Below are 15058 nucleotides of genomic sequence, written 5' to 3'. Positions count from 1 at the left end.
ATTAAATTTATTATACTTTGTTTTAACGGGATCTTTTCAATCAATACTAAACTTAGCAAAACATAGCATAAATATATTGAAGGTTTATAAACTTTGATATTGGTTATGCATTTATTGGATTTACTACATTTTATCTTGATGAAGTATTTTCATCAATATTAAACTTGATAGCATTTGTGTGAAAGAAAACGAATTCGTTTAGATTAAATTATTGTAATAGAAAGTTTAAAGTAGCAAATTTTTGCAAATCTTTGAAATTAATAATATTAAAATTTCATGAAATATTGTTATAAACACAGCTTCTGGTAAATAGAGTATTATCATGTTAGAATATACTATCAAGCTTAAAATAAGTGTTTAGGAGAGTTTTCAAAAGAATTTTCAAGCATTAGATTTGATATGCTTTGAAGGAGAGTCTAAAATTTTAATATTTACTTGTTTGAAATTTCCTTGAATATTCATTGAATAATCGAATAATTAAAATTTTGGAATAAAACGTTCACATTTGATCCATGATCTCTTGCTGAACCGAAAGTTCCAGGCAATCTCTGGCTGGCGGTGGCAGAGGTAATTTAACGGGTGTTGCTGCGATATTGTCCCATGAGCCAGGTAATCGAGAACCATCTGAGCCATTGCACTGCATTCCTGGTAAATCGATTAAAAATGAATTACAGAAGTTTCATAATAAAGAGATTAAGATTAAAGATTGCAAATAATATTAAAAGTAACGGTTATTAAAAATATAATTTTTTTTTATATTTTATACGATAGATATTCTAAAGCAAACTTGTCAAAAATTGTTAGAATAAAAAACTTGAAATTATAAATTAAGATTAATCTCGAGAGCACAAATTTAAGAACAAAGTTTTCAGGAACGCGGACCTAAAGGTGCAGCTTCATAGAGATCGTGAAGAGCTTCCACGCGGACTTTTGTCCATTCGATGCTCTTGTAATTCGCTGAGATGCCTTTGTTCGTGCTAGTGTCCTGATTTTCCCATTCTCGCATATAACGGAAGTACGTCCGCAAGGCATCGTCGCTTATAGCACTTTTGCACACCTTAAATAAAACAGGGTATTTCTCTTTTTATTCTAATAATGAATTTGCGAATAAATTTACATTTATTTATTTTATTATCTCTTTATTTCAGTAATGCTTTTAATTTACCTCTAGTAGTGCATTAGGATAATAATGAATGTAATTAACACACATCTCGTCGGATATCGCGAAACCACCGAGAGTCACGTTATCTCTTTTCATGGTGTTGTAAGTACATGTAGTTATCAGAGAATCTCCCTGCAAAATATTTTATTTTATTTATTTGCAATATAAGAAAGAGAGAGAGAGAGAGAGGATTTTTAATTATATATTACAAAATTAATTAAAATGTAAAAAATTTTTTACATTTTTTGTTTTTTTTCATTACGATGTAATCTGCTTCTAACAAAGAGATAATTATTATAATTCTTTTATTTTTTTTTTTTTGCTTTGAATTCCCAAATACGAATCGATTTATTTATTTATTTATTTATTTATCTTTTTTACTTCTATATTTATTACTTTTAGCGTGTTTATCTTCTTACAGGTAAAATGGTAACCGGTTTCGGCAGAAGTCTGATCTCCTGAAAATGAGTAGAGTAATGATTGTCATAGTTCAAAGGCGGTAGCTCCTCACCGTCCCTTACGTGACGGGTGATGACTTTCGTGCCCGTCAAGTGTGTGTGCAGCTGAGAGGCAAAAATGCGTATGCCACTTTGAGGTAATCCGACACCGGTGCATTCTGTTATGCAATGACCAGATAGCGTAAAGGCTTCCTAAGAAAATTAATGAAATTTGGGTTTATTAAATCTGTAAATTGGAAATTGCAGATACTCATCATTATTGTACACAGTTTTTCTTTTTTTTTTTTAACCGATTGATTAGTTTTTTTTACCTGTCCGGCGGGTATAGCCATCTTATCGGTATATTCGAGCCCGAGCTCGATCACACCGGCATCGTACTTTCTCAAAGACTTGGTGAGAACAAATCGGATCCCGGAGGAATCGATGACACCCTGATGTAACTCGGGATTATTATAATGCACCTCCAGCATAACATACGGATTGAAATCGGCCCCGCCAATGGATAGACCGGTTTCCTCTGGATATATGAATGCATCAGCACCCATCGCCCATGCTGCCATCACCTTCTTACAGATCTATGCAGACCAAAATGAAAGAGCTAGATTGAAAACATATTTTTTGAAAATATATTCTCGAAAAAAAGAGGAATTGATATATATATACTAAGAATTAATCGTATTGTTTTGTAATTGAGAACACAAATTAAGAACAACCAAAAAGAGTGTGAAGCTTTTAATTACGTTCTAATTTTGATAATTTGTTCGTGAATTACAACACGAAAAATATTTAAAGTAATTTAAATAACATTCTCAATTTTAATGTTGCAAAAGATGAGTTTTTTATTGCAATAATGCAATTTGTCATTGTTGGTCTCGTTTCATGAAGGAATTACCTGCGTCTTTGCTGGTCTATCAGCTCCATCGCAAGGACCATCGTACATGGGTACTTCCGCATCCACGGGCCCGGCACAATGGAAAATTTCCATATGATGTACGAGGTGTTCATTACCAGCTTGAATAGCAGGACCGAATTGTAAGATGTGATGCCTACCGATAAATATATATATATATATATATATATATATATATATATATATATATGTGTGTGTACTGTATTTATATATTATATGTCTATATGTATTAAACTTTAGATCGATAAAAATATTAATGAAAAATCAGAGTGGATTTTGATCTGATGAATGAGTTCAAAATGTGCTGATAAGGATGAAGATATAGCTATAATGATATATATTGCTATAATGATGGACCATATGTGTGATATGCAGAGATTTCTCGTAAATTTATCGAAATACGTTTATATCTAAATTTATACGCACTTTTGTTTCAGCACCGACGGTAATTTATGTACGCGACACCAATAGGTGGTTTCTTGTTTTGGCACTTGAACCCTATGGGCAAGTAATTCAAGTTGCCACATGTCTGCTGGAAACTTGGGCTTCTTATGAGACATCCTGCGTAATTCCGTACGGGACATGCCGGACGCTTTAGCGTCCGAAATCTCGAGCCCGGTTAAAGAGGACAATGGTCCGCGGCCGCGAAGCCACACGAGATGCGTGGTACCTCTCTAGAAATGCCAACATTTTAATCTATTACGATTTAATCTTCGAAAAATGGAATTCTGGAATTATTGTAGAATATTTTAAATGTCTTGTTCTCTTCATCATTATGTATATTTTTATATACATAATATGTCGAATTCTCAAAGTTTCATCCATTTATCGAACATTTTTAAAATAAACGCCTTTTGATAATCAAGCATATTATAAAATAAAGTTCTTTTATTTTAGATGCTTCAGTTTTTGCGAATTTTAAAAAATTACAGTAAACTACTCGCCTCAATGATATAATCATGCTCATCGCAGGTGTCGAATTTCCGGGAGAAAGTGAATTTTGTGACATTGCCACGTCTTTTCCACGCGAAATTTTTGCAATCCTGCTGGCTGTCCAGGTGTAATTTCCCGTCGATATCCGCCCACGAGTCCTGTCAATTAGCAGAAGAGGATGGTGGAATCAACATGTCGTACGTAACAGATTTATTACTTTTATGTCACTAAACATTTTACTTGAAGATGAATCTGTTGATGCCAGTCGGGCCACAGGACGCAGTAATCGGCCGGTTTCAGCTCTCCGTAGTCGGAAAATCCGATTGCGAACCAGCTTCTCTCATTGCCAACGTAATGAATTTCCACGACTATCAGCTCATTCATTAAATCCACCCTGAAAGCATATTCGATGCTGTATCGTTTTCCATGGACACTTTTCACGATTACAACAACGAAGAATAAACTTGTTTCAAGACGCACTTCCAATAGAAAGTCGCCTCGGAGCCGAGAGGAACCGAGTGAATCGCGCTTGCAGGTACATTTTCAGCGATCGAGGAATCGTGCCGAGACCAGCTCGAGCGGACGCCCACGAGAACGATTAACAATAACAAAAACAGCATCATTGTCGATGTGATTGGATCCTCGTCAAAGCTCCCCGAGTGAATTCGCCGAGCGATTCGTCTCCGATTTGGATACTGGATTAACTCAATTTGGATCTCTGAGAATTTATCTCGGTTTCCCAAACATCGCTCACACTTTTTCTCAAGGTGGGTATCTTTCTGTCAGCTTGTTGGTTTTATGAGATATTGTCACGGAGATCCTGCGGAGAGTGAATCTGTACTGATGATCCTTAGACGACGAACTTTCGTATTGTGTCAGGAGTTCCGCGCTTGCGAGTCGACGCGAGATGCGCAAACTCGTGGAGACGCGAATCAAAAACCCCTTTCCATCTATAAGTTCAAGGAAATCCTCGGGGGATTTTTCTTAAATCGTTGAGAAAATAATGGTACAGTTTTAGTCTAATTTATATTTAATTTTAATCTTATTTTTATGTGATAAACGTTTCGCGGAATAAATTTTGTGTTATGTAATGTCATTATTATAAAATATTAAATGGCATAATTAAATAATTAAAGTACAGAATAGAATAGAATTTTCAGACACAGTAAAAATTCCAAATCCATTTGAATTTAATAGTTCACAAATTTCTGTTTTCCTTTTGTCGTACAAATTCGTCGACAACTCGTAAGCAGAATATAATCTTATCTTAGATTGATTAAGGGGACAATTAAAATGGGCTAGACAATTTCCGATAAACGATAAATGATATTTTGCTGATGAAGAAGGAGAAATTAAATATAGTAAATTGTTAATTTAAAGTATGAAATTTGTATCAGCTATCTTGAAATTTTCTATAGATTTTTTGGAAAATTTTATAAAAAGATCTTTAATCTTCAATCTTATAAATTTAAAAAAGCTACAAATATATATATATATATATATATATATATATATATATATATATATACAGGGTGGGCCCAAATGTTCCGGTCAGACTTTGAGATTTTATAAGAAATTTAATTTTAAAAATTCACAAATTTTCTTATAAATATGAGTCGAAAAATGCTTCCTTAAAAATGTAGCACCTTCCCCGATATTTGTAAAAATTTATAAAATAACTGTAATATCAGAGGTTTTTGGACGCTAACTTTTTAAGAAAACATTTTTCGACCCATGTTTATAGGAAACTTTTTATTCAAAATTAAATTTCCTAAAATCTTAAAATCTGGCAGGAATGCTTAAGCCCTCTATATATATATATTCTGATTATTTATAATAGTAAATATAATAACATAATAGTAAAAACATAATATAAAGTATAAAAACATAATAGTAAATATATATATTCAATATATATTCATCATTTTTTGCCATTTTATTTAAGAACTAATTTTTATCCTATAAATTTTCTGTTCTTTGTTTTTAATTTTTGGATGTAAAAAAAAAGATCGATGCTGAATTGATCGAAGAGCCGCGATTAAAATTAAAATTAGGATATGTCAGGATGTACCATCCATGCGGAGGGAAGGAGGAGTCTTAATAATCGAATATTTTTCTGAGGAACATATTGCATTCCATTCGTGGCGCGTGCCTCGCGACCGGACTGCAATCAGAAAATTCCTCAGAACGTTTATTGCGGTCGAGACTCCTTATTTGCGCGTTATTAACGCGGGAAACAATTCTCGTGCGAAAGAGATGATTTGCAGGAATGCCGATCGCGAGACATGCGAGAGTATTTTTGATTAAATATACGCCTATTTGGATAATAGCAATAGATCACCGCAAAGTGCGAATGTGCTGCATTTGAGAAATGATTATTTAAAAATTAAGGAATGTGAAATACAACGATTAGCAATTTATATTAATAGGATCTATATTTTATGCATTATTGTTGATGATATCGTTTAATAATCTTCATCACGATATCGAGATGCCTGGAGCTGTCCTCGCGCAACGATTAAAGCTTCTAATTGGAATTAATTAATCGTGATTCATAAAATTGTGTCGCTCGCGGTAAACAAATCATCATCGCGATGTAAGAAATAAATGTAGAGCGAATGGAAAGGATACGATTATCGAAATCGGAAATAGATGTAAAATATTTTCAATTCCAACTTTCATATATACATATACACGCTGCATGTATTAGATATGATAACAATAAGAAAAAAAAAGAATCTGTCTCTATGCAAAATCTTTGAAGACAGAAATACGCTCTCTCTCTTTCTCTCTCTATCTCCCTCTTACAATCTCTTATACAAAAATATTAATATAAGAGTGTACAAAAAAGCAAATAATTTACAAAATATTCGAATTTTTATGTCAAAATATATTAAAATTTGAATTTTGTTGAAATTTGAATTGTCTATATTTCTTGTTTTTATTATTAAAGGTAAGTCTTCTTCCAAGTTTTTCAAGGATGTATTTATCCGAACTTTCTTTTTACATTAAATTCTTTGATTGTATTTTGCTGCATCAAGAGAGAAAGGGAGAGAGAAAAGAAACAGATAAATAAATAGTTAAAAAAAGAAAGATATGCAAAAATTATTGAATATTAACAAATTATTCTCTCAATCCTTTTTTATAATTATTTGTAATTGATTAAAATACTCAAACATTTCTTATGCGGCTCCTGTAGGTATATTTCAACTTTATCGTTCCGAATTCGTTGTCGGGATAATGACGCGGCGCGACGATGGTCGTAGTGGGGACCATAGATGATGATGACGGCAGGGGTAAAGAGGAAAGAGAATGGAAATGCTGACGGCCAGCTGGCGGCGAGTCAGTCGGCACAAGCCATCATTCACGCTTGGATTGGAGTATCGGAGCAACCAGTCCGCGAGCATATACACATATACGTATTAGGAATGTAATCTGTGCCCGATGACCCATCCGTTACCTGTGTACGACGCGCTGCAATTTACATACTGCCAAATTTCATCTAGGGTGAGTGAACGACTGAGTCACGCGAGAACCACGTGCACGCGATCATCCGGAGAGATCCAGCTAGATCGGCGTAAAAGTTCCATTTCCGAGCCGAAGATGCCCGAAAGTAATCCTTAGGGAGATCGAAACAAGATATATTCTTAATCTGATTTTATACGAGAGAAATTAAATTTTCAAACCGGTTTTGATGAATGAACGAAAAGTTTTCCGATGAAAAATGCACGTATCTATCGCGCTTGATTTCGAAAATTTATGCAATCGATTCTGCAACTTTGCAAGCAAAAATTTTACTTAAATTCAAAATTGAGAAAATGTCCCTTCAATTCTCAATATGTTTATCCTTTTAATGTAATTTTATAAGTTTTTTCCGGGATATCTCAGTATTTCCATCAAAGATATTTGAATGCATAATGCATATCGCATTGATGCATAATAAATTAATTCTTCACGTAATCTTTTTTTTTTCATGCACGTAATGCGTGCAAATTTACTTACATGTTGAAGTAAAGGCTTTGATGATTCATGGTCATAACCGTGAATTTTATTGATAACGAAACTGATGAATTCCAATAATTCAGAGATATCAAAAATGTAAAATATCATCGGCTATAGAATTTTTTGAAAGTTTTCGCGGAAATTGAAATTATATGTTGAAAAAAAGCAATAAAAAGAGGGAAATGAGGATACTTTTTTAAATATAATTAGAAGAGCACAAAGTAATCAGAAAAAATATTTTTGAATAAGACAAATACATTTTTAGCCTATCTATTTTTAATTATTTATTTCAAATTAATATGCCAGTAATGAAAATATGGTATTATTATTTTTTGAACAATTAATAGTTGAATCATTAATTTTTGAATAATGTATAATATAAAATATAAAAATTATTAATAGATAAATAAACAATAAAATAAAATATTAAATATATAATAATATTATTATATTTTTATATTATATATTATATATGTATCAATATTGAAAAATTTATACATATAGATAAAATTATTTTGTCCGCTATAGCGGAAAAATTAAACTACTGAATAAGCTACAGATAAGCAATAAGCAAAATTTTTTCTGACCATGTCAAAAATAACTCGCGAAGCTTCCTGAACGTAAGTGCCAATCTCGCATTCCGCAAAACATAAATCGCTTGTCTGTTATAATATTACAAATATAACGTATCACGGAAAATTTTCCTCGTGGCAGCAAATAAAATCGCGAAGCCAATGATTAAATATTGACTCTCTTATTTATACTTCGTGATAAGTTAATTGACATAACGTTGTGTGTCATTGACAATTAAAATATGACTATTCAGTTGCTTAAAAATGTTACTCGCAGAGATAAAACTGACAATTTTTTTGTAGTATTTTACAAATGTCTGTCGATCTTTATGTCAAAGTCATCAAATCTGTCATAACAAAACAATAAGTGTCACTAATGGCGTGCGAACTATTATTTGCCAAGTGTTTCGCAAGTCGCGAATCACGACACTTTGAGGGAAGAGATATTATTTCGCGAAAAAATATGAGCGAGTAATTACTATTTTTAAATCACACCGAATATTCTCACTTTTTCAAATATTTGTCCAAAATTTTTTTGTGTTTAATTTAACAAATAGAAACAAAGGAAATTTTCACATATGACTAAGTTTTTTATGTATAATCAAAAAAAAAAAAGAAAGAAAAAATAGCTTATTTTTATGAACATTTATATTTCACATTTCGTGTTAAGCATGCTTAATTAGCAGAAAGGTGAAATCGTCGGCAATTCTTGTGCGAAAAAATTTCCACGTCGCTTGCATATATATCACATTTCACTAAGAATCTCGGAAGCTTCACCTTGAATGAACATAAGCAATTATATAATGTATGTGAATTCGTTGATAAAATTAGTAAATGCCCGATGACATTCCTCAGAAAAGAGAGTTCTAATCATAAGTGATAACGAACGAACAAAAATCTTAGCCTTCGTCATCGATTTGCAAATGACTAATCTGATAACACTTCTCTGTCATTTCAAAATGATTTCTATTTAATTTATTAAACTTTTATATTTATGCACTTGCAAAACATAAAAATCAAAATATTAAATTATATTAATAATTATTTATATAAGTAATTTTTATATAATAATAAGTATTTTATTTTTTAAAATTTATTCTACGATACGGATACGAAATGACATATGGTTGATACATGTTGCAAAATAATGAAAGTAATTTCAAATGAGTAGAATTCTTGTAAATTTCCAATATATATTGTTGCAGAGCGGAAAAGAAGCTAGAGGCGATCCTTGAGGAAGCGCCATTGAAGACCTGCGGCAGAACAGGCGTCGGTAATCGATGGGTTGATAACACTCTTTGTGCTATTCTCTTTTCGTTGTCAGGGTGTGTAGCTTACCTATGAGCCATGCTGAAGGTGGTTGGAGCCTCGTGGTGGCAGACGCGCATTTCCACCTATATCCTCGTAGCCGTTGCTCTCATCGGCATCGGCGCGATCATCCTCAGCGAATGCGATTTTTTACAGTACGTAAACACTGATTTAATTATCGATAAATCTGAATAAAAAAAATAATGTTAATTATGAAAAAATAGACAAAACTTTTTGTCAAAATTTTTCTATATAAAGTTCTATATAAAAAAAAATTATTTTTTTTTTGCATTAGCGTTGAAAAAGATGGAATCTATTCGGCTACCGTGTCGTGGAATCACAAGGGAAGATATCATATCGAGTTTTGGGGCCAAGGCAACGACCTCGCTAACGTGCAATTGAATGTTGCCCGTGCTTATTACAAGACCAGCATCTTCGAATCCGGGTAAATCAATGTCATTAAATATAGAAAATCATTAGTCGTGTCTTCTTTGAGATATTCCGGCGTCACTAAAGTACACGGAATTCTGAAGGAGGCTACCTTTAAACGCATTTTTATAAAATCGCAAATATAACTTTGTTTTTATAAAAATTAAATAAAAAGATTAGAAGTAAAGTTTAAAGAATTTTATATTTTCGGTTTTCAATAAACTTTGATTGCATTGAAAAAATAATAATTGAAGTAAATTTGTCGATGCAAAGTCGATCTCTTTATATTTAAGAACTTATCTTCTATATCATTTTAAATTTATTTTAAAAAAAATCAATATTTTGTATTTGTTTTATTAATTTATTTACTTATAATATGTATATATCACATGCGGTTTTAATAAATTTTAATTTTACTTGATTAGAATGATTGAATAAATTCTAATAATTGAAATGCATAACAGTTTCACTTCCGCTACAATAGTTTTATGAAGCTATTTATAATTCTATAACTAATTTTGTAAAAAAAAATATTGTTTGACGCGCAAATATCTCGGGATCCATGAAGCCGAATATGTCCGCTTCATATACGTTAAATCAGGATATTCTACAGATCGTGCACAATGTGGGGTAATTAAAATAAGCATGGCAAATCGCGACTTATTCCAGATGGTCCATCATCGAAATAGAAACTTCATCCAAATATTCTGACATCGTGCAAGCTTATGCGGCCGGTTTGTTGGAAGGTAGCCTAACATGGCAATTGATTTATCATCATTGGCAAAATACCTTCAACACCATTTGCGAGAAACGGGCTATCGAGTGTTGGAAATTGATGAAATTCTTTCGCGAAAACGCCGCCGAGGTTCGCAAACGTGCCGAACTCTTGGCAGCCACGAATTCATTTTGGCATATGGTAAGTTAAAAGAAGTAGTACTTGAAACTTTTTTATGTTACAAATATATACATATAAACTATATTTTTCAAAATATTATCAAACATTTGTTTAGTAGATTTATTTTTCTTTACGCTGAAAAAACTTTTGAATTCTAAATTCTAAATTTATTTTTATTGTTAGTAAAAAAAAAGATGGCCAATTAATTAAAAAGAATATTCTCGATTGTATCAAAATGGAATGTTTGAAATTTATATATTTTATTTTTTACGAATTCGAGAATACTTCTATATTTTTCTATTACAGGTGCGATTGTTTTATGTTCAATTGGACGGCTTGGAAGCTGGTTGGAAATATGCGGTTCGTCGTAGTCGGCAGACAGTGGAAATGGACACGGAACATTTCCTCTGGCTGGCAATGGCTGCGGATCTACCGGATCTTGAGCAAATGCTAAACAATTCTAGAAGCAATTGCACTACAGGCATGATTTTTCTTAAAAGTTTACCTCGCGAAGGACTGGAGCCGTTGATAGCTATTGGACATACGACTATTGCACCGTAAGTGGTCTTTATATACTCAGTATATGCAAAGAAATATAATAATTACTTTTTAGAAATATTAGTCTATAAAGAACATTATTTTGATAATACATGAAAGAAACATCTTAGAAATGTTACGTAAGTAATTAACGTCCGCATTCAGATGTAGAACATGACATAAATATCTCTTGCCATTGTGTCATAAACATTCTTAGAAATACTTAAACATTATTATTTCTATCAAAACTTCTTTAAAGTTAGAGTACACGTTTTGTTTATTGCGTTAGTAATCCATTTTAGTTACATACGGATACAAAATTTATTTAAATCACAGAGACGTACTTGTATATGTATTGTATGTGCATGTTATGGAAATTACATCTACGCTAAAATCTAAGAATAATTTTTAATTTATAACTTTTGTATTTATTTGTATTTATTTGCTACAAGGATATTCGAGTGTGAGTATATACTATCGTAATAATAAAAATAAAAAGTTATTCGATCTATATCGAGTACATAGCGATTCATCTCATATTTATTTTACAGATACGGTAAAATGCTAAGACTCCTAAAGAAGTATACTTTTGGCTATCATGTATTGCCGAAAACTTCCGCGCCAGTGCCAGGCAGATCCATCATAATGTCATCTTATCCTGGTGCTCTCTCATCGCACGACGAGTTTTATTTAATTCAAGGTCAAAATCACGAACTGATTATTGCTGGAACGTCGTGGACAATTGCTAAGCACAGTTTGCGGAATTTTACGAATACAAAAAGTCAGGTAGGTAAAACTTTACTTTGATCTTTACAATTTTGAGCTTTATTGAAAATATTTATGCAAGACGATAACTTTTTTTGCATTAATTTTTTAATTCAACAGGTGATGTCATCCGTGAAGGTAATGGCGGAAAATCGTTTGAAAACTGATGGACAAGATTGGTTTGATAACATATCGCAAAATGATGCCGATATAGGACGGCAGTGGATCACTCTAGAACCACGTTTTGGTACTATCTGGCTTATCAAGCAACTGCCAGGGATTATCCATAAAACGCGTATCAGCAAACAGTCTGCTGTCACTGGCGCTCTTTGGAGCACCGGAGACATCCGATTGCATGAAAATAATGAGACTAACGAAAATTCTAACTATGCGATAAAGAATGAGCTAGTCGCGAGATTGCAAACAAACGTCACTACAATGGAGCAGTTTAGGAGGCTCATGCGAGGATACAATCACGAGGCACCTACCACCGAGAACGAGGAACAGGCGCGAATCCAGACTTACAGGGGAGATCTAGGGAAAGTAGCTCTACCATTTGGCGTAATTGATGCGAAAATTGTACTGGCCGATATCAATGGTATAGAGACTTTCGAAGCCATCTCTGGACCGAGTACGCTAAGCTCCAAGCAGCCCTTCCAATGGTCGAAGACTTTCCCCAACGTCTCGCATGTCGGTCAGCCCGATGTCTTCGATTTCGATAGCGTAACTCCTCTGTGGGTTTGGCTCTGAATCGTCTATCCTCTAAAGCGACATTCGATCAAATACTTTGAAACTAAAATTCATCCGATGAAATCTCTGATTTGAATGAGTTTTAATACAAGTCCAATGTAAAATTCTTCATTTGGATAACTTTTCACAAATTTGATGTAACTAACACAATTTTGATGTAACTAATGTAACTATAGTAAAATATCGCAAAAAAAATAAATATATATCTAAAGCGCGTATTTTATATTACGCATGTTTTATAAATTCGTACTTTGTTTTCGTAAATATAATAAAATTAGAAAGAAACAAAAAAAACTTTCAGCTTTTTAGCAAAATTATTATTAAGATGACTTGTTCGCTTCTTTAAATCATTGATTCATAATTTTAACTGAAAAATAATAATGTTAGTAATGACGAAAAAAAAAGAGACGTATAGAGGCGTATAATTTTTTGAATTCTATAAAAATAGAAAATTGACAAATAAAATGCAAGCAAAGTAAAATATTCAATAAAGAAATTTAACATTTAAGTAAAAATTGCAGAATTTGAAAATGAAAATAAATTGCGCGAAATAATATTGTCAGCAACTGATGATTCAGTGGTTATGGATAGATGATTCCCGATTTTCAATATTCTTATTATGACTCTGATTTTTTTAACTAATAAAACAGCTGGTTCATATGTCAGCCACGTGCCGTGTGAAATTTTTGAAAAATAAAACAAAAAATGAATTTAATAAAATATTTATTTCCAACCTCTTTATTATTTCCACTCTATTTATTCTATTTGTTCACAAACAAAAAGATAAACGTAAATGCATTTTAATTCTTTTGTTATTTCTATTAAAACGATAAATAAAAAACGATAAATAAAAATGATAATTGCAATTATGCATAATTATATATTATCTTTTATTAGTATATTTTTTCGCTTTTTTTTAAAATAAATATATTTATTTGCAATTCAATTTATTTAAAATTTTTTTTAACTTAATAATTATTGATATTTTTCAAGGTTTTGTTATCTTGATTTTAGTTATAGAATTTATGTAGTATGTTACGCAATATAATTTATATCTAAATTGGTACGTATAGAATACATAAATCATATACATAAAAATTATTTGGAAATAATATGTGTATAACTTTTTAATGTATATGATTTAAATAATAATGTGATTTCCTAAATATATACTTCCAAAGAATAATTGCAAACAATATGCGCAATGTGCGCATATTATTATAATACTGTAATCTCACAACTTTGCCGCTTTTATTGTCAAGATAATTGTATTTTCAGAATAATCTTTTCCCCTAATTACTATGCATATACTAACTTATTATTTGTCTTTTTATCTTAATTGAAGTATGCTGTTGAAATAAATAATATTAATGATGCAATGCATTGTTCTTTTTTAAATAATTATATTTAAAATAAAAAAATGTGTGATATTAAAAAATGCATAGAAAATCTTATTATCAGTCTTTTAGCAATGTCACATGATATTCGTGTAGCAACATATAGTACTATTTATGTAGTACCATATGTGTGAAATGTACACATATAATAATTGAATAAAATGATATTTGTTATCAGAGAATGGTCTAATAATATATCGACAAATAATATCTAAATAAATGAATTATTAAATTAAATATTAATAATATTTAAAACATGATAAATTCTCTCTCCAAGAATTAAATAAATAAATATGTGTGTGTTTGTTACACGAATTTTGATCTATAATTGTTAGAGTTTCATTTATTCTACATATTTGTATACAAAAATAAATATGTCTAAATGATTACAAAACAAGAAAATGTTGCTGTTGCATCCTATAGTTTACAATTTTCTTAACTAAATAATACTTTTATTTCAACATATAAAATTAGAATAGATATTTCTTGTAAGAAGAAAAAGAAGTTTGACATCATTTTACTTGAAACTTGTAATTTTGCGGTAAGTGTAAGACTTAATAAGCTGTAACTGCATTCCGGTTAGTAAAATGTTATTAAATAAATTAAATGTCATCAGGTAGAGCGCAAAAAATAAATCGGACAACCCAAAACATTTGTATAAAAGCGACTCTTTTGTAGCGCCATTAGCATACTCGAAATGTTTATGCTGCCATTAAAATGGGTAAGTTGTTTTAATTTTAGCTATTTTATTGCACTTTTTTATTACAATAGTGTTATTATAAAAAAAATTTTAGATAATATACATCTTGTTGGTGATCAATTCCATCGACGCACGTTGGCCGCGCGTCGTTCGGCAAGCAGGGTACTCTTATCAACGACCCAGCGTACCATTTTCATTACCAATAGAAAGAGACAATCAACAAGGATATCCAACATCTCA

At 31.5% G+C, this 15058-nt stretch overlaps 2 protein-coding genes across 2 annotated transcripts; one reads left to right on the top strand and one right to left on the bottom strand.

Moving 5' to 3' along the window:
• Window positions 1-118: 118 nt before the first annotated feature.
• LOC126851546 (tyramine beta-hydroxylase) lies at window positions 119-4463 on the bottom strand. Its single transcript, XM_050595632.1, has 10 exons — window positions 3944-4463; window positions 3704-3857; window positions 3475-3621; window positions 2957-3204; window positions 2513-2666; window positions 1932-2195; window positions 1582-1812; window positions 1166-1294; window positions 883-1057; window positions 119-645 (listed from the first exon to the last, which is right to left on the bottom strand). The coding sequence occupies exons 1-10, from the start codon at window positions 4084-4086 to the stop codon at window positions 500-502; spliced, it is 1791 nt and encodes a 596-aa protein (XP_050451589.1). The 5' UTR covers window positions 4087-4463; the 3' UTR covers window positions 119-499.
• A 2295-nt stretch (window positions 4464-6758) lies between these two features.
• LOC126851550 (putative phospholipase B-like lamina ancestor) lies at window positions 6759-13404 on the top strand. Its single transcript, XM_050595637.1, has 7 exons — window positions 6759-6970; window positions 9243-9500; window positions 9641-9790; window positions 10444-10690; window positions 10976-11226; window positions 11758-11992; window positions 12092-13404. The coding sequence occupies exons 2-7, from the start codon at window positions 9385-9387 to the stop codon at window positions 12719-12721; spliced, it is 1629 nt and encodes a 542-aa protein (XP_050451594.1). The 5' UTR covers window positions 6759-6970; window positions 9243-9384; the 3' UTR covers window positions 12722-13404.
• The last annotated feature ends 1654 nt before the right edge of the window (window positions 13405-15058 follow it).

Source organism: Cataglyphis hispanica, chromosome 8 (assembly GCF_021464435.1).
Source record: "Cataglyphis hispanica isolate Lineage 1 chromosome 8, ULB_Chis1_1.0, whole genome shotgun sequence".
NCBI lineage: Eukaryota > Metazoa > Arthropoda > Insecta > Hymenoptera > Formicidae > Cataglyphis > Cataglyphis hispanica.
The sequence above is the reverse complement of the archived record's forward strand: the minus strand, read 5'-3'. Positions and strand labels throughout refer to the sequence as shown.

Coding starts and splice junctions, on each gene's coding strand:
- LOC126851546 (XM_050595632.1), bottom strand. CDS start 4,086: ATGATGCTGTTTTTGTTATTGTTAATCGTTCTCGTGGGCGTCCGCTCG. Junction 3,858..3,943: donor GAGGCGACTTTCTATTGGAA/GTGCGTCTTGAA, acceptor ATATGCTTTCAG/GGTGGATTTAATGAATGAGC. Junction 3,205..3,474: donor AGCATGATTATATCATTGAG/GCGAGTAGTTTA, acceptor TGGCATTTCTAG/AGAGGTACCACGCATCTCGT.
- LOC126851550 (XM_050595637.1), top strand. CDS start 9,385: ATGCTGAAGGTGGTTGGAGCCTCGTGGTGGCAGACGCGCATTTCCACC. Junction 10,691..10,975: donor CGAATTCATTTTGGCATATG/GTAAGTTAAAAG, acceptor TTTCTATTACAG/GTGCGATTGTTTTATGTTCA. Junction 11,993..12,091: donor TTACGAATACAAAAAGTCAG/GTAGGTAAAACT, acceptor TTAATTCAACAG/GTGATGTCATCCGTGAAGGT.